Source organism: Brassica napus, chromosome A7 (genome assembly GCF_020379485.1).
Source record: "Brassica napus cultivar Da-Ae chromosome A7, Da-Ae, whole genome shotgun sequence".
NCBI classification, from domain to species: domain Eukaryota; kingdom Viridiplantae; phylum Streptophyta; class Magnoliopsida; order Brassicales; family Brassicaceae; genus Brassica; species Brassica napus.
In genome coordinates, this window is record NC_063440.1 from 20,142,798 (window position 1) to 20,160,449 (window position 17,652).

At 31.7% G+C, this 17,652-nt stretch overlaps 3 protein-coding genes across 4 annotated transcripts; 1 reads left to right on the forward strand and 2 right to left on the reverse strand.

Annotated features, from left to right (window-relative positions):
- Nucleotides 1–6,081: 6,081 nt before the first annotated feature.
- On the forward strand, nt 6,082–8,564 carry LOC106346707 (BEL1-like homeodomain protein 3). 2 transcript variants are annotated; one of them, XM_013786122.2, is made up of 4 exons: nt 6,082–6,265; nt 6,626–7,688; nt 7,760–7,820; nt 7,957–8,564. In XM_013786122.2, exons 2-4 carry the CDS (start codon nt 6,697–6,699, stop codon nt 8,323–8,325), a joined length of 1,422 nt encoding a protein of 473 aa, XP_013641576.1. In that variant the 5' UTR covers nt 6,082–6,265; nt 6,626–6,696; the 3' UTR covers nt 8,326–8,564. The 2 variants fall into 2 exon arrangements, with proteins under 2 accessions (XP_013641576.1, XP_022544706.1); XM_022688985.2 differs by having other exon boundaries at nt 6,159–7,688.
- Nucleotides 8,565–8,730: 166 nt separating this feature from the next.
- LOC106366655 lies at nt 8,731–9,485 on the reverse strand. Its single transcript, XM_013806313.1, has 3 exons — nt 9,189–9,485; nt 8,897–9,073; nt 8,731–8,829 (listed from the first exon to the last, which is right to left on the reverse strand). Exons 1-3 carry the CDS (start codon nt 9,483–9,485, stop codon nt 8,731–8,733), a joined length of 573 nt encoding a protein of 190 aa, XP_013661767.1.
- Nucleotides 9,486–15,804: 6,319 nt separating this feature from the next.
- Nucleotides 15,805–17,068, reverse strand: LOC106346722 (bZIP transcription factor 44). Its single transcript, XM_013786142.3, has one exon. It carries the CDS (start codon nt 16,571–16,573, stop codon nt 16,034–16,036), a length of 540 nt encoding a protein of 179 aa, XP_013641596.1. The 5' UTR covers nt 16,574–17,068; the 3' UTR covers nt 15,805–16,033.
- Nucleotides 17,069–17,652: the final 584 nt, after the last annotated feature.

A 17,652-nucleotide genomic window follows, 5' to 3' on the forward strand; every position in this document is an offset into this window, starting at 1 on the left:
GACACTCGTGAAGGGAAAAAGAGGAAAGGTTCGAGGTGTCATTATTAAACCTAAATGGGCCTAAACGGGCCTCGAATTTCCCCCAAAAAACCCCATCGACTCCCGCGACTTTCCGGCTTCTTATCTTAATTAACCAAACGGTTATCCTAAGATCGATTAAACCGGTGAATTAGCCGGGATTTGCCGATCAAAATCTGGGAGCCTGAGACTCAACGACCCCGAGAGAAGGCACTACCGCAGCCTTCCCGCGACTCGTCAACCCATCGTTTCAAACTCCCGACAGGACTACTATTCTTTCGAACCTTCGAGTTCCAGAATCCATCATGAGCTTGTCGACTCTCCGCTCACCGATGGACTGGGGGGACTTACTGTAGAGGATGGATTTAATCATCCCGCAAGGCCCAAAGAATAGAAGGCCTGGCCCAGACCAAGGAAAGCGATGGCTCGAATAATCGGCTTAATTCGGTTGGTTACTCGGCTTGTCTCTACAGTATCTCGAGTCGAGCGACGCCGACCAAGAGGCATCCGGCTCAGCGACCGCTCGGATGGATGCGGGCCTCTCGGCCCAATAAGGAAGGCCCACGAAGACGACTTAAGCTAGGTCAAGAACGACACATCAGAGGACTATATAAGGGGAAGGAAGAGAAACGAGAAGGGGATCCGAAATCATCTGACTAACACTTGGCGGCTAGATTAGGGTTTTCACCTTTGCTTCATCTTGCCGTTATTTGTACTTTTCCGGTAGCTCTTCGAGTTGCCGGCTTCTCTTCTGTCGCATTCTCTTTACATCTCTTGTAACCGATTGAACGTCTCCTCCGACCATAATAAAACGTCTTCGTTAAACCCACATCCTTTTATTACCGTTTTCCGATCAAACAGTGCTTTGGACAAATATATGCAATGCTGTGTTTTTCCGTTCAGTAGTATAAATATTAAACTAGGTTAGACTTTGTTTGAGGAACCAAAGTGTAATAAAGAAGCGTTTGAGAAAGCAAAAAGTGTTGCCGGATGATCGTTTGATTTCATATATATACAAGTCACCCCTCATTGGCCGTGTGAGCTTTTTGAGAAGGAAGGACTTATTATTACCATGGTGTAATTGTTATGTTTTCTTGCTTCTCTTCTGTATTTTGCTGAATTTGAGTGATAAGTTTTTTAAAAAGATTATGGATTCCAAAACTCGTGCATTTTTGTAAGACGAGACTCATGTTATGTAAAATTAATATTTTCTAAAGGAGCAGACTTCTCCCGGCGAAACTTGAACATGAAAAACGATGAGATTTTTAGTTGAAACTTTGATTGGTTTAAGAGTTCTGGCCATGATTCTGTTTTGGGTTCTTGAATTCAGTGGCTCACATTGATTCTCCTCAAAAGATTTGTGTTGGCTGCTCCGGTCTACGAAAAATTGAAACTCAATAAATAGATCAAATTAAAGAAGAAGAAAAAAAGAAAATTTATTTAAAACACACAACAAAAAATAAAATATATTTTTAGTTTAAAACACACACAAATAAAATAAAAAAACTGAAATAAACATTTATTAGTATGGACTATGAAGTCCATGGCCACGAAGCCGTTATCTTCCTCTAGCGTCTACAAAAGAAAATTTCTCGTCCAAGTCTTATGTTTTTGGTCACTTTCACCAACCTCGCGTCCGACACATCTACCTTATTAATTTTATTTTGCATCATTTCAATTTAATTTTTTAAATTTTATTATTTATTACACAACCTCCATAGACTTCGGACATGGAATCGGCCTATCAGACAGCTCAAATCTCTTCCGTTTTTATTGTTGTGATAATTATTCTTTCCTATGTCATTCTCTTTATTTAATTGCTGGGAATAATTATTCTTCCTCATCTCATATAAAATTGGATGGTTGAAATGTGTTTTTACCGGGTTTCCGTTACAAGGAAGACTTTGGGTAGTCGCCAACTGGTTGTTAAGGCATTTTATCCCTCAGTTAACCAATTGAGCAGACGCTTTTTTTCCTAAGAGCATCTCAAAAAAAATTATATAATTTCAAATATAGAATCTTTTGATTTCCAAATAGGAATTTCAAAACTTCAAATTTAGAGTTTTAAGAAAAAAACTGCATATTTGAAGTTTCATTACTCAAAACTTTAAATTTGAAGATTCATCTTTTATTTGCATTTTAGTCTTTATAATTAATTATACATCATATTTATGATTCTTAAGTATTTTTTCATTTATCATTTTAATCTTTAAAACTTTTGTATATCATAAATATTTCAAATTTAATTTTATAAATTCAAATTTTACACAAATTTTTTTAAAATTTAAGAAAAAAATTAAAATAAGATTTATATTTTAAAACTAGAATTAGACAACAAGAATATTACAAAAGAAACTTAATAATTTTTTTTTAAAAAGATACATGAAAACATAACTATTACAAAAATTTAAATATTATAACAACACTAGTAATCTAGTAAATTTGCTCCAGAACCTCTAAATTATTGGGGGAAATTACATGTTTACCACTTTCATGGTACCACTTTTCATTTTTACCACCACTAAGGAGATATTCCCAAATTATTGTCCAAACAAATTTTGTATAACTAAATTATTTTTCAAACAAATTTTGTATAACCGGAGATAGAGCATTATAGAAATAACTTTATGGAATAATTTGGTATTTTGCTTATATTTTAATATTTAATTATTTATTTCTATTTATAATTTTATATTTTAATGTAAAATTTTATTAATTAATATTATTATAATATTTTTATATATGTGCTAGTTATTTATAAAAGTTTTATGGATTTATATTAAGTATGACAAATATAAAGACTATAGTGTAAATTACAAATATATAATTTTGATGTTAAATTTGAAGTTTTACTTTTGAAAAAGGACATCTTGAAACTTCAAATATAGAATTTTGGAAATTCTAAAATAGATAGTATTTTTAGAAATGCTCTAAGAAAACACTCCCTCCAAATCAATTTTTCTAAGCTACCTCAAACAAAATAAACAAAAAAGTTAGCTCCATGGATAGGTTTTGTAGTTTAACATCTTTTTGGTAACAAAGTATTTATTTATAGTAAAATATAATTATAGAGTTTTTGAACATATTAAAATTGAAATAATATTCGTTTGTAAATATTATTTTCTCTCGCTAAAACACTTTCCATAATGATGAGCTAATCATATTTCAGAAATTTTAAATATTCTCAATAATATTCCCTAAAATAATAATATGTACCAACATCAACTATTACATAGTAAGTAACACAGATAACAAAAAAACCCATTTTTAGGAATAAAACAGCAATGCAGTAGGAACAGAAGGTATATATGATGATGATATGTTGAAATTTTTTCGGTTTTATTAACATGTAAGAAAAAAAAACAGAAAATCCTGAAAATGATGTTAATTAAGTTTCCACCTTCGCACGTCACTTAATGAGAAATTTGTGGCCGCTGTATTACCTGAACATAACACGTATAGTTTAACTAATAAACAAACATGATACGTCCTAAAAAATATTATCTGCTTCTAATTACAATTTGTTTAAATAAATGTTATACATTAATTTCATCCCAAATGGGCAAATAGGAGGTTACATCGGCCGGTACGGTGATTCTAGGTTACAGAAACAGATCCTAATTAACAAATTTTACAAAGAGTTTTTTTCGTTATGATAATTTTAACAACTTTTTTTTTGACGACGATAATTTTAACAACTGTGTATCACAGAATAGTAAAGAAGTATCATGTCTGCGCTTAACACATGTTTCATGCTCGCTTATAGTCAGGGATTTGCAATTATATTGGAAATAAAAACATATGTTGTTGGTTCACACACTACAAGAAAACACATCGTTAATGACGGTCAAAAACCAATCTGAGATTCTTTAGTCAACTAATCAATCTGAGATTCTTTAGTCAACTAATCAATTAAGCTTTGGTGGACAAGTTTAATGGTAAAACAATTCAACGGTTGCTTGAATTTGTATCCAACTATTAAGCTTATAAACAAAAATATATATTCACATATACACAAGCCGAATTTCAACTATTTTCTTCGGTTTTTTAAATGTTTTCGTTTATTCTAATTATTTGAATATCAGCACTAAGTCAAGTCAATGACAACACAGTATTAGTTCCGGTTCAACAATATTAGTTTGTTTATGGATAGTTTGAAATATAAATGCATATAAAAGTCTTATTTGTAAAAATATTCTCTATTATCTATAACAACCCAAATAAAAAATAAATACAATGAATTTTCTGCTATTATCAAGCGTGCTATACTGCTTTAAATGGTTGGCAAAAGAAAAGAAAAAAGATGCAAAATATAATAATACATCTTCGGTTTGAATTAAAAATGGTAGAGATTTTCAATAAAAGTCCATATATTATTAAAATTGGTTGATATTTATTAAATATATATTTTATTGTTTTAGGATCTGGTCTTTGTTCTCGAGGTTCTAATGATAGAGCATCTCAAACCCCACTCTATAATCAATAGTAATACTATTAAAAGGGAAGGAGTCTAAAAAAATCTACATATAAAAGTTATTTGGACCCTTTCATTTAATTCATTATTTTTTTGTCTTTCCTTAAATTTATACTAACAATATGTTACTATATATTTTTCTAACAATAATTTAGTCAATTCTTTTATTTATTTAAATCTCACTCATAAATCTTAAACATTACTATTACTATATTTATCATTTTAATTTTTAATCGTAAAAGCATTGAAACTAATGTTTTATATTATCACTTTTATCATATAATATATGATTTAAAGCAAGATAAATTACAAGACATATATGTGTACATTCTAACTTCCTATTTCGTTTATAATAAAGTAATCATATCATATATAAACTTTCCCACTAAAATCATATATCATATACTAAACTTTCAACCGTCTATAGTTTGATAATATTTTCATATTTAAAAATAATTTTTCTGAATAATCATGTTATCTTCACAAAAATGAAAAAATTCATTGGTTCTATTAAAGCTAACCTGACTTTATAATATCAGTATTGATTATTCAAGATTTTTAAAATTATTTGTTTAGATATTATACTTTTATATAGTTTTCACTTAAAACGAATCAATACTATTAAAAAGGAAAGAGTTTAAAAAAATCTAATATAAAAAAGTTTTTGGAGTTATGTATAACTATTTATTATTTCTCTGATAATACATTAATCATTCTAAACATATAATATTTTAAATATTTTTAACAGATCTTAATATTATTTCTTATGATACCTTTACTCAGAAAAATATTTCATCAACCATGTTTTTGTACAATAACGTTAAAAATCTATATCAAAAGGTTGTTGGATCTGATATGGACGTAATGAGTCCACATCTGTTCGGGTATTTAAGATCCTAAAAAAATTTAAAATATATGAAAAATCTAAAAAATATCCGAAACACGAAAAATATTTGAAACTCTAAACAAATACCAAAAAAATTCAAATACCTAAAAATTTAAAATCTTATTCAAAATCTGACACGATGAACTGAAAAATACCCAAAATTTTATCTAAATACCCAATTTTTTTTTAATTTGAAAAATTTACCGGAAATCAAAACTCTAATCGTAAACCAAAAACTTAAAAACAATATCCATAATACCGAAAACATATTCGGAATATCCAAATATACCTAATAAACACATATTTATGATCGGGTCTAGGGTAGGACTCGGACGCAAACAAAGACCTGCGGGTCAAAAAAACCAATATGTTATATTCTCTGGACCTGAACTAAACCTATAATTTTGGGTCGGTTCGGTTGTTTTTTTGATCCGGATATATTTCTCATGTCCAAAAGAAACTTACGTAAAAGTGTACGTATAAAATCTCAAATAAACTAATTTGTAGATTATATAGTTGTTAAAAATTATGCTTTTCGATATAATAAAACTTTGTATTATAATATAATCCAACAACCCCGCGTTTTCCAAACGCGGGTCAAAATCTAGTTTACTTTAAAATAAAGTAGAAAATGGAGTGATGAATAATCAAAAACACATTACTCCATTTATGTAGTAGTTATTTTTCTATTCTATTTTATAGTAAATTATGGATTAAAACACAAGAAAAAAAAATACTTTTTTTTATTTATAATAGAAATTATTAATCGTCTCTTGGGATTGGGTGTTCTTCTTCTTCTTCTCTTTTTGTCTTCAACTGTTCGAAGTTCTTCTCTTTTCTTGTGTGTTCCCTGGTTCAGCCACATCAATATCCACAATCTCTCCTCTGTAGGGCTTTAAATTCTTTCTTAACTTTATTAATAATAATCAATTGTTCTTTGGCTTCTTGATTGAAAGCTATGATTGATCTGTACTCTGTGTTCTTTCATTCTTGAAAAAACCTTTTCCTTTTTGGAAAGAAATCATCATCTTCTCCGTGTGACTTATCCTCATCTGTTTATGAAAGTAGAAAGCTTTCTTGCGTATAAAGATTAGGGTTTTAATTCTTTCCTAAACTGGATACTTCTTGGTTTCATTTTCTTGAAATTGTTTTCATCGTGAGAATACGATGTTTTAACTTCCTTTCAAGAATCTGGTTATTAATCTTACACGTCTCTCTCTCTCTCTCTCTCTCTCTTTCTCTTACAGGAAGTCTCGTTTTCAGACAAAACATCAATCAGATGAGAAACTCACTGTAATAAACATTTTCAAGAAAATCCATGTCGGTTTATTACCAAACTAATGTCGGGATGCAATCTCTGTACCAAAAACCCATCTACCTCAACGAACAACAACAGCAACAGCAAGCTTCTTCTTCCTCCGCCGGAGGCGGTCTCGAAGTCCCAAACTCCGGTGGTAGTGTTCAAGACGAGATGCTTTTTATCCCACCAACAACAAGCGCAGGTCTCAACGGAAGCGTAACGGTTTCAAGCAACGATCTAAGCTTCCACGGTGGAGGACTTTCTTTAAGCCTCGGTAACCAGATCCAATACCATTACCAGAACCAGTTGAATTACAATCCTTCTCTGTCTAATGAGAATGGGAAGAGTCCTTCCTCTGGTTACATCAACGGAGTTGGACTCTACAACAACTACCGTTACGAGACAACAGGGTTCGTGAGTAGCGTTCTAAGATCCCCTTACCTTAAACCAACACAGCTATTGCTAGATGAAGTTGTTAGCGTCAAGAAAGATAGTAACAAGAAGATCAAGAACAACGACGACAAGGGTCAAGACTTCAGTGAAAACAACACATACAATGAGGAGTTATCTTCTTCAGAACGTCAAGAGCTTCAGAGCAAGAAGAACAAGCTCTTAACAGTGGTCAACGAAGTAGACCAAAGGTACAACCAATACCACCATCAGATGGAAGCTTTGACTTCGTCTTTCGAGATGGTAGCTGGTCTTGGAGCAGCTAAGCCTTACACATCAGTGGCTCTGAACAAAATCTCTCGCCATTTTCGATGTTTAAGGGATGCGTTAAAAGAACAGATTCAGGTGATTAGAGGGAAGCTTGGGGAGGACAAGGAGTCTTGTGAAGAGCATGGAGAGAGGATACCAAGATTGAGATATTTAGATCAGAGGCTGAGACAACAGAGAGCTTTGCATCAACAGCTTGGTATGGTTAGACCTTCTTGGAGACCGCAAAGAGGCTTACCTGAAAACTCTGTCTCTATACTCCGCGCTTGGCTCTTTGAGCATTTCCTTCATCCGTAAGTGTTTTGATTAAAATGGCCACTTTCTCTCTTTGCTTAGTTCATAACCATTTTCAAATGTTTTGTAGATATCCTAAGGAGTCAGAGAAGATCATGCTTGCTAAACAGACAAGACTATCGAAAAACCAGGTAAGACAAAGAAGGAAAGATATGACGGTCAAGTTTTCGTCTGTTTCCACTTTCCTAATAGCCTTGCCGTGATCTCACTTTTATTGTTGCTGAGTGATTCTCTGGCTCTTGACAATTGTTGTGCTACATTATTTAGGTTGCAAACTGGTTTATTAACGCAAGAGTTCGGCTATGGAAACCGATGATTGAGGAGATGTATAAAGAAGAGTTTGGAGATTCATCATCAGAGTTACTCTCTAACTCTAATCAAGACAACAACAAGAAAATGCAGGAAACATCTCAGTTCAAACATGAAGACTCTTCTTCTTCGCAACAACAGAGTCATGAAAACAACAACGTCCCATATACATCTGATGCAGACCGTGCTACTAGTGGAGATTATGACAGCTTGATGAACTATCATCAAGGGTTTGGTGTGGATGATTACAACCGCTACATTGGTCTAGGAAACCAGCAAGATGGCAGATTCTCTAATCCCCATCAGTTACATGACTTTGTTGTCTGAAACGTTTCTTGTCTTTTCACAAGCTCAAGAACTGGAAATGCCAGTGATTGGATTGGGGAGTAATGATTCTTGTAGCCCAAGAAAGATGCGCATTTTGCATTCTTATAGATAGGAGGATACACAATATATATCTGTAATATTTCCTGGTGGTGGCATATAAAGGTTAGTCTTTAGATTTGTATATGAAACTGAGCCTTATGTACACTTTGGTAAGCCTATATTGTATTGTTTTGTGTATATTCTTCAAGTTTAAAAAGATTAAAATAATATTTGTTACTTATACAAGTGTGAATCTGGTGTCATAGTTGTACTTGGACCATGTTTCAGTCAAACATGGAGATCATATAGATCAAAGAAACGTCATGCTGTTGCATTTTGTGAATAAGAAACGGCAGGTAATGGAGATTACAGAACTTTAAAGACAGCTGCTCTAAAGACTAAAGATGAAGCTCCAACCATATCTATTTTTTTCTTTCTACAAAGCTGAGATGTGTGGTTAAGTCCCTGAAATGTGTATTATCAGTTTTCATAAGACCATTTCAAAATCTCTTAAAGTGTATGGATCTTTTACCTCTATGTTTGATGAAGAACGGTGTCTAGACCAAAACCCTTTCTTTAATGCAGAGTCTTTGGACGAGAGTTTACTCAACTTGGAACTGATCGAAGCCAAACGCCATTTCAAGAATGACTTAGACGGGCCTTTGCTACTGAAACTAGGTTCCATCTTTAGAGCCTTTCCTTCTGTCTTCTGGAACATAAACTCATTTGCATTCACTCTCTCTGTAACTATCCAACACGCGCTTTTTACATCTTCTGTAGTGCTTTGCCTCTGGCTTTAAGGCTTTCCTTGTTATTTTTGTAACCTGTTTCTCCTCAATAGTGCATACGTGACAAGCAAGATCGTACTTCTCTATCTCTGTAGTCATGGTCTCTAAGCACTCTGCGTGGTAAACATGGCCACATGCAAGAACAGCAGCGATTTGGCGCTCGAAGTTGGCAACAGAAGACTTCTCAAACTTTGCTCCACATATCTGCTGATTTACAAGGGATTGGGAGAAGGAGAATCTGCTGCTACTGCTACTACCACTAAGTTTCCGTCTGCTAGAACCTAAGTGTTCGCTATCAAAAGACCATCTATCTCTTTGAGAATACGCTAGCATTTCAGTAAAGAAAATGCTTATCGGTTACAGGATAGAACATGGTCATAGACAAACGCCCAACTCAAGATCCCTCTCGCAACAAGCCAAGTACGTTTTAACAAAACCTAGCAAGCTTTGCTTATACATTTATAATGAATATAACCCTCGCTAGGAAGATCCAAGAAAACAACTGAAATCGAACAAGCCAAATACAAGTACTAAATCAAACTACTTGAACGAACTAAGCCACGTAGCAATTACCTGAAAATTAGCAAATACTTTGTCTACTTGTTTGGACTGAGAACAGGGTAAGTACTAGTTTAATTTTTAGGTGTTTGCTACTCGATTTGATTCGGACTTAAAAGTAGTAAAATTTTGTTGATTTATTACTTAACTTGACAATGTTAAATACTTGAAGCAAGTAAGGGACAACCATAGAATATAAGCCGAATATCAAATAAGGATATGATTAACTTCGGTCTCTTATCAAGGGTTCTTAACTCATGATTTGACATTTTTTTGTTTTTATTTTCTTTAAACACTTTTCGGTTAAGAGACGGTTCTTAGTTTTTCTTAATTAAAATCTACGAAAAGCTAAGAACCGTATCTTATCTGAAGCTAAGAATCCCAGTTAAGAGACTATGGTTAATCATGGTGTAAGACCATCCGCAACGCCAGTATTTCACTAATCCTTAGCACGTTAACCTAGGGTGATCTCAATAAAAAAATATTAACAAGGCTGAGATCGGTAAGGAGCAGTCCTTAAATAAGGTGTTTAAGGACTTAGTCCTTAGTGACGTGGCAACGTCTAATTGGGTCTGTCGAAATATGTATACCGGCTTAGAAAAAAAAATCTCATTCGCGAGACCACACGAAAAAGCGTTTATATCACAAATATAGATTCTAAGAATCAAAATATTCTATTAAAGAGGTAAATATATATTTATACCCTTATGATTAACTAATCCAAACCTTATGGTTTAGAGTTAAGTTGTGGGAACTTGGGTTTGAGGTTTAAATTTTTATAAAATAGAAAATAAATATTAAAATTTTGAAAATAAAAATTTTAAAATAGTTTTAAAAAGCATTTACGAATTACAAAAAGAAAATTTGAAAAAAAATTTAAAAAAATTAAAAAAATATATAAAAAAGTTCGAATTTGAAAACATATAATCTAAAACTATAAAAAAATATATATTTTATTTTTTTATTTTTTATATATCTAGGGTATTAGTGTTATTTTATCTATTAATGAAATATTTTGATCATTTTTCTCCTTGTGGTCTATTTTTATGACCAAAACTTGAAAATAGTATATTTATGAGAATTACCATATATTTAATCATGCAATTAATAAATTTTTAAATTTCACATGTTTAAAAATTAAATCTTTTTTTCTTCTTAAGAACTCCTAAATGGAGTACACCATTGGACACACATTTTTGATAAAAATCCTTAACTATTCAAACAAAAAAAAATTAAAAAAAAATTACTTTAATATTGTTAAGGACTCCAATGATAGTAACACCATTGGAGATGCTCTAATGATCATGTCCATCCCTTCATCCCAGTCAGACAATAAATTTATGTCTACTGTGTACTGTCTAGTGCTGTTTCATAACTTTTATTACAAAATATGTAACTATTAATTGTCAAATCTACTGTAGTATTTAAGAAATGGGTCTTCTATACGACTTATATCACTTATGATAGGGGCCCAAATTGCAGAGGGTCTATTACAAACAAACCTGGACCAGAACTCTCATCTGGTCAACAACCTTTGCAGAGTAAATGGCAGTGATTGTTTTCCCACCATGTTTTGGCAGTTTAGCCCATCTAAACTTAAATTTGCTTCTTTTTTTCATACGTGACAGGTCCGGTGTGATGCGTTTATTGTTGGTAACCGGATAAATCACATACTGAAATCCGAATTAATCCCAAAAACCTGTCAAAATCGGATATTTTGCTACTTCTAAACATCTCTATTGACCAAGAAGAATACTTTTGATTATACGTACGTGTAAAACATCTTGAATGACAAGAAGAATCCTTTTGATCCTGTCCTGCTGGAAAAAAAGTTGGTCTTCAGAACTCGATATTTGAAACCATGGTTTCATATAGATCAGTGCGTCTCATGTAAACTTTTGATGAGAAGATATTGGGAATAAGATGAATCTGCTTGTGAGAGCTCGACCAGTGTAATGGTTTGACTAAAAATATTAATTGTACGAAGAAGTCTAGGTTTTAAACTCCAGAAAAAAAAAACAAATTATGCAGATTAACGAAAAAAAATTTATAGATTTTTTAGCATAATGTAATAAATGTTGCCATGCGTAAATTTTGCAAATCATTTCAAAGTGATGCATTTAGATATAAATCCTCATAAAAATATAGAATCGTCTTTGTATTATTTTATATAATTTATAATAATATAATTAATTAGCATTAAAAAATCTGTCAAAATAAAACATATAAGATATGATATTTAGATTTTAATAGTACAAGGTATTTATTTGCATTACAGTCAGTTAAATATAAACCAAATATGCCATCATGATTTAAAGTGGATTTCAGCCGATTTTCCTAAAAGATGTTTCACTTAAAATGTGTCTTTAACACTCGGAACATTTCTTGTTGTTTTTTCCTTGTATAATTGCGCAAACGAACATCGGAATAAATGAAGTTTATGCCAAAAATAAAATGAAGAAGTGGAATGGTGCAACTATCTAAAGAATCGATTCCAATCAACCTTTCGTACGTGTTTTATTCGGATCGATTAAAAAAAGCGATGGTGGAAAATCAAGATAATAAATTGCGGTGGCGAGAGAGAAGTATACTATACTCCACATAATATTATTACCTTGATTCAAGGTAATATAATTTTAAATTTAGATACTCTTGAAGTATAATTTTATTCTTACGCTAAGTCAGAGTCACGAACATCTACATCTATTAATTTAATAATCTGCAGCAAGCAAATAAGGACAAGATCGCTGATCAACATGATACATGGATTCAATGAACGCCAATGGGTTTTCAAATAAAATAAACGTTTTTTGGACTTTGATCATTTCATCGATGACCAGTTATGCATATTTGCTTGGTTGATTTGAAAAAGTTAATATTCCCTCAATTTCAAAATGGCAGGTATGTTTTTGGTTCAATGCAAAAAAATTAAAATGTACATTTTTACCTAAAATGTATCATTAAAATATAAATAAAACTAGCTCAACTAATCATCAAAAGAACTATAAAAACATTATTGGTCACTTAATTTTTAATAAAATTAAAATTAATATTAAAATATTAAAACATCATGTAAATATTGAAAACTTTTCAAAACAACATTTATTTCAGAACGGAGTGAATAGAAAATATTGCTTTGGTGCCTGACGATCATTGAGGGCGATTTGTTTGTCACCTTATCTGATTCAATATCACCATTGCAATTAAACACCAAACGAAATAGATCTGTGACAATATATGGTACTAGAAAAGTCACATGAATATCATTATATGGGATATTGATTCCTAAAGTATATAGAGTAATTTAGAGATATAGCCTAATTGACCAAGAGAATATATGTAAACATATTGCCCTTGAAAAGTCATTAAGTAATCTTGTGACCATGTATCTTTATCAAACATTATACTATTTCTGTCAATATTATATATATCTAAAGTGACATGACCATTATTATTTTTAGATGGTAGCGCTAATAATAGTAACATATTGGATAAAACCCAACACTATATATATTATTTGTATTGTAGATGTGTCTAATTCGAAATGAATATATAAGTTGCTTGATTTTTTTTCTGAAACTCAAAAAGTTGGTTGATTAATTAATAACGATGGTTAGGAGGTACGTTATGACTGCATGGTCTAGAATATATATATATATATCTAAAATTCAACTAGAGTATACCAAAATCTCAACTTTTATATTAAGCCTTGATGAAGCTTATAAATAAAAAATTGTAATAACGGTATACGTTAAAAAAACATGGGATAAAAGGGTGAAATCCTGCAAAACCCGAAAATATGATATATTTGATTATACTAGTTTTTTTTTTCTTTGTGCAACGATCATATTCTTCATGTTTAAAAACAAACGATCTGACTATTTTAAAAATATAAAATACAAAACTGAAAATGAAAAAAAAATATTTAAAAAATAAAAAAACAACAAACTATTATCTTAATAACTTTGTAAATATTCTTCTATCTGCATATATATATTAACTTAGGAAATGGAATAAGATATTATAATATCTTATCATTTTTAGACAACAAATTTACAAAATTATGAATCTTTTGGTTGAAAATAACTATGAACTTTTCATAAATTATAAAATTTTGAGCTGAGAATTTGTTGTAACCAATCTATTATTATATGAAATAAGGTCATTAGTATTGATGAGAGACTGTTAAGTTTCTCACTCCCCTTGTTTCTTAGTAAACTTCACCCCATATTTTAATATAATATATATATATATAAAGTATTAGTTATTTGGAGATAAAAAGCATTGAAGGGATCTCTGTTTGAGAGATTCTTAGAGCATCATTAGTGATCAAAATATTAGAATCGTCCCTTACTTTGTTTTATAGTGATATATATTACTTTTGTTATGAAACTTTGAAACAAAAAAAATTCTTAGCTAACGAAAGAGCAACAGCCGGAAAGATGGTACCTAAGAATTGGTCCATCGTCTCTTGCCCACGAGACAGACCCTCTTGAAATCCTTATCTTTTTCCTTTTCTATAATTACTTTTTGTTATGTAGGCTTCGAATGGTGACCATCATCTCGTCCCGCCTCGCAGTTAACAGTAACAAAAATTTATACATATACTATATATCTATACAATTTTATAACTATTAAAACCGTACCGCAGTTGAACCGCTTGTCCCGCACCGCTTAAACCGCAATCACCATTCGGAGCTTTAATATGTTAGAAACTTGATGAAAGACCTTCTTTAAAGGTGCTCTCACACTCTCTTTCTCTCTCTTTTGAAAAATAATAAATTGTAGACTATCTTGAAGACTGCTGCTCGTGGCCTAATATCTAACTCTTCCCATACCTCAAGATTAGTATGAGCTTTAGCCGTGAATTTCTCAAGCGGATAATTAATGTTTTAATCAGTACACAAGTATTAAGTCCAGAAATTAACAAGTAATGAATCAAAGAAACAAAATGATCATAAAGGGATATATAGCATTAACCATTCAGCTGAGTTTTATAGCATATAACTGTTTGGGTTAGAATAATATATAAACGATTTTTGTATCAGATAGAAGTATATATAATAGAAAGAGTTCATTAAAAATATCAATTCTTAGCACCAGCAGTTTTAACGAAAAAATATATAGGATTTTCTGATAACATAGAAATATGAGGTGAATTGAAATTCAACTGACTAATCCCCTCAGAATCTATCAACTATTGCTAAAGGGACCTGATTATACGGGATGGAAATCATATACCTATGTTGTCTAGCCACATAAGTGAACATATCTGAGTTGGTAGATCTCGAACCTAGAATGTTTAACGCATTTTCAAGTCCGCTGTACCACTATATATATATATACCACACTTATGTGGTTAAATACATATATAATTTGAGGTTGAAAATTGTAGACTGGAAGAGCATCAGCAGCAATATAAACTTTTTCATAGTTTCTTAATATATATAATATTAATATAGTTAAAATTTGTTGTAAAAATTTAAACAAAAATAAAATAGAACGAATTACAATAAGCCACCTGTAGAATTATGCTGTTAAATTGTTCCGAAAGTTTCTAACCAAATAATCGTTGCTCAACTAAAGTGTTTCTCACTCATGCTTTTTGATATATTTCCATTATTATTAGGCTGAGGTACTGGGGTAGATACCCCCACTAATCATGCCGTAACTCGTATAAATATAAGTGTGTTAATTTAAGTAGATTGATCCATATAGACACATTAATCAATCTAGATGTGAGATCACGGAATTGACATGTACATACTATAAATAAAACGAAATTATTGAGTAAGTGAGATCATGTGCATCGTACGTAGGATTCTTGAAAAGAGAAAACTGGAGTGACCCATGATAATAATTCATTTTGTTGCAAGTGCTAGAACGCATCACTATTATGACATTTTGGACAATATAGTCTTGAGCAAAATAATGACAACACTCCATTTATAAATAGTATTTTAAATGGACCACCTTCTTATATGAAACCGTCCACGAGCTTTCACATTGTTTTCATTCTTCACTAATAGCCAAATCATCTTTTCTAATAAAGGCAACAAATGCGCCCAAATAAGGAAAACAGAAACTATATAAAAAGACAAAATAATATTTCTCCATTTTAATATAAATATATATATTTTAAACATTTTCACCCACTTACAGCAAAATCACATCACCATCTTCATGATATCACAGTTTTAAACACTGATTAAGCGTTAATTGTTTTTTATCTTACAAACTAAAAAACATAACATCACATCATACATAATAAAGTTACATGCTTACCCCTGATGTCATTCATATTCGTCACACTCACGATGATATCAACAGTTGAAAACATCACCAGCTGTAGAAGCAGAAGCCATGATTGGTTGGTTATAAAACCCTAGATTGAGAGTATTCATCACCCCGTCGTAAAATCCACCACCACCACCTCCGCCGCCGCCACCGTAGTCAACCAGTCCTCCTCCCTGACCAGTCTCCATCTCAAAGGAAGACGACTCGACAAAGTCGACGATCTCGTTGAGGGAATCAAGGCGGTGGTTGAGCTCCAGGAGCTGAGCTCTGAGAATGGAATTCTCCGCCTCCATAGTGACGTAGTGCTCCGTCGTGACGGCGATCCCGGCGATGAAATGGCCGTTTTCTTTACGTAGATGCGTGACCTGAGCTGCTAGATCGTCCAAGTGCTGCTGCTTCCTCATCCTCGACCTCCTTGCCGACTCTCTGTTCGACTGCTTCCTCTTTCTCTTCCGCTCGTCGAGTAGATCACGTTGTTGGAGATCAGTCTCCGAACCGGAGTTTAGTAAACCGGTCGTTGAAACAGACGAGTTGCTTGTCGGAGATCCGAGTTCAGTTTTATTCATATTTTATATATCGAAAACACACACAGAAAATACTAATACAAATGAAAGACGCAGGACCCAAGTTAGGGTTTTAGAAATCTATAAAATCTTATTATAAAAGTTTTATATGGTATAGTATATAGTTATAGGTTATATATATATATATATATATATATATTAGAGCTAAAGGAGAGATGATTTATGAGAAGACATAGAACCAGTAGAGAAAGACAACGGAGAAAGATTGAACAAGATGGGTTCTGCGCCTAAGAGACGAATCTATAGTAAGCCCAGATCTAAGGATTTCACTAATCACCGGAGACGACATGAATGTTTGAACATCAAGATCCAGTTCTTTGCCACATCAATATAAGAAAGAAAAAAAACAGAACAAGTTTTGTTTCTCGAGAGAAAAAAAAACTGAAAAAGTATAGAAAAAGGAAGACAAAAACACTAACAGTTTTAGAAGTGATGTATGTATTCGGGATCGAAGGGAGAAGAGGTAACTTATGGGTTTGAGAAGGGGTTTTATAGAGTGGGAGAAAGAAAAAAAAACATAAATTAAAAAGAAGTGAATATTATAAAAATAATTAAAAGGAATCTGGAAACTATTGAGCGATGAAGCATGTGAAGTAGAAACAGTCAAGTTTACAGCTGTTTTGCAATATTTGTTTTTGTTTATGTGTATGGGTTTAATTTTAAATTATTGATTCTTTAAATAACCAATAACCATTTTAGTCATTGTTTATGGAAAAGTAAGCCTTCTGGGGTTTTCTTTTTGTGAAAATTTGCAACCTTCAAGATTTATTCTCTGATTAATTATTTTAAAAATAATTTGTAGTCAAATGTAGTATTTTGTATAAATTTCTAATACTCAGAAATTCCAAAATAAACTAATATTTCCTGAAAATTAGATTTTAGATTTACTTTAAATTTAAATTATTTTAACATGAATTAATTATATTTTATTTTAAAAATAGAACATAAGATAAAGTATAGGTATGGTTGAATTTTATGAAAAATAAATAAAACGTTAAATTAGTTAAAAGTAATCATTTAAAGTAATTAATAAACCAGTATATACTATTTTAAATACCTAT

Coding starts and splice junctions, on each gene's coding strand:
- LOC106346707 (XM_013786122.2), top strand. CDS start 6,697: ATGTCGGTTTATTACCAAACTAATGTCGGGATGCAATCTCTGTACCAA. Junction 7,689..7,759: donor TTTGAGCATTTCCTTCATCC/GTAAGTGTTTTG, acceptor AATGTTTTGTAG/ATATCCTAAGGAGTCAGAGA. Junction 7,821..7,956: donor CAAGACTATCGAAAAACCAG/GTAAGACAAAGA, acceptor TACATTATTTAG/GTTGCAAACTGGTTTATTAA.
- LOC106366655 (XM_013806313.1), bottom strand. CDS start 9,485: ATGCTAGCGTATTCTCAAAGAGATAGATGGTCTTTTGATAGCGAACAC. Junction 9,074..9,188: donor GCACTATTGAGGAGAAACAG/GTTACAAAAATA, acceptor TTTATGTTCCAG/AAGACAGAAGGAAAGGCTCT. Junction 8,830..8,896: donor GTTCTTCATCAAACATAGAG/GTAAAAGATCCA, acceptor TACACATTTCAG/GGACTTAACCACACATCTCA.
- LOC106346722 (XM_013786142.3), bottom strand. CDS start 16,573: ATGAATAAAACTGAACTCGGATCTCCGACAAGCAACTCGTCTGTTTCA.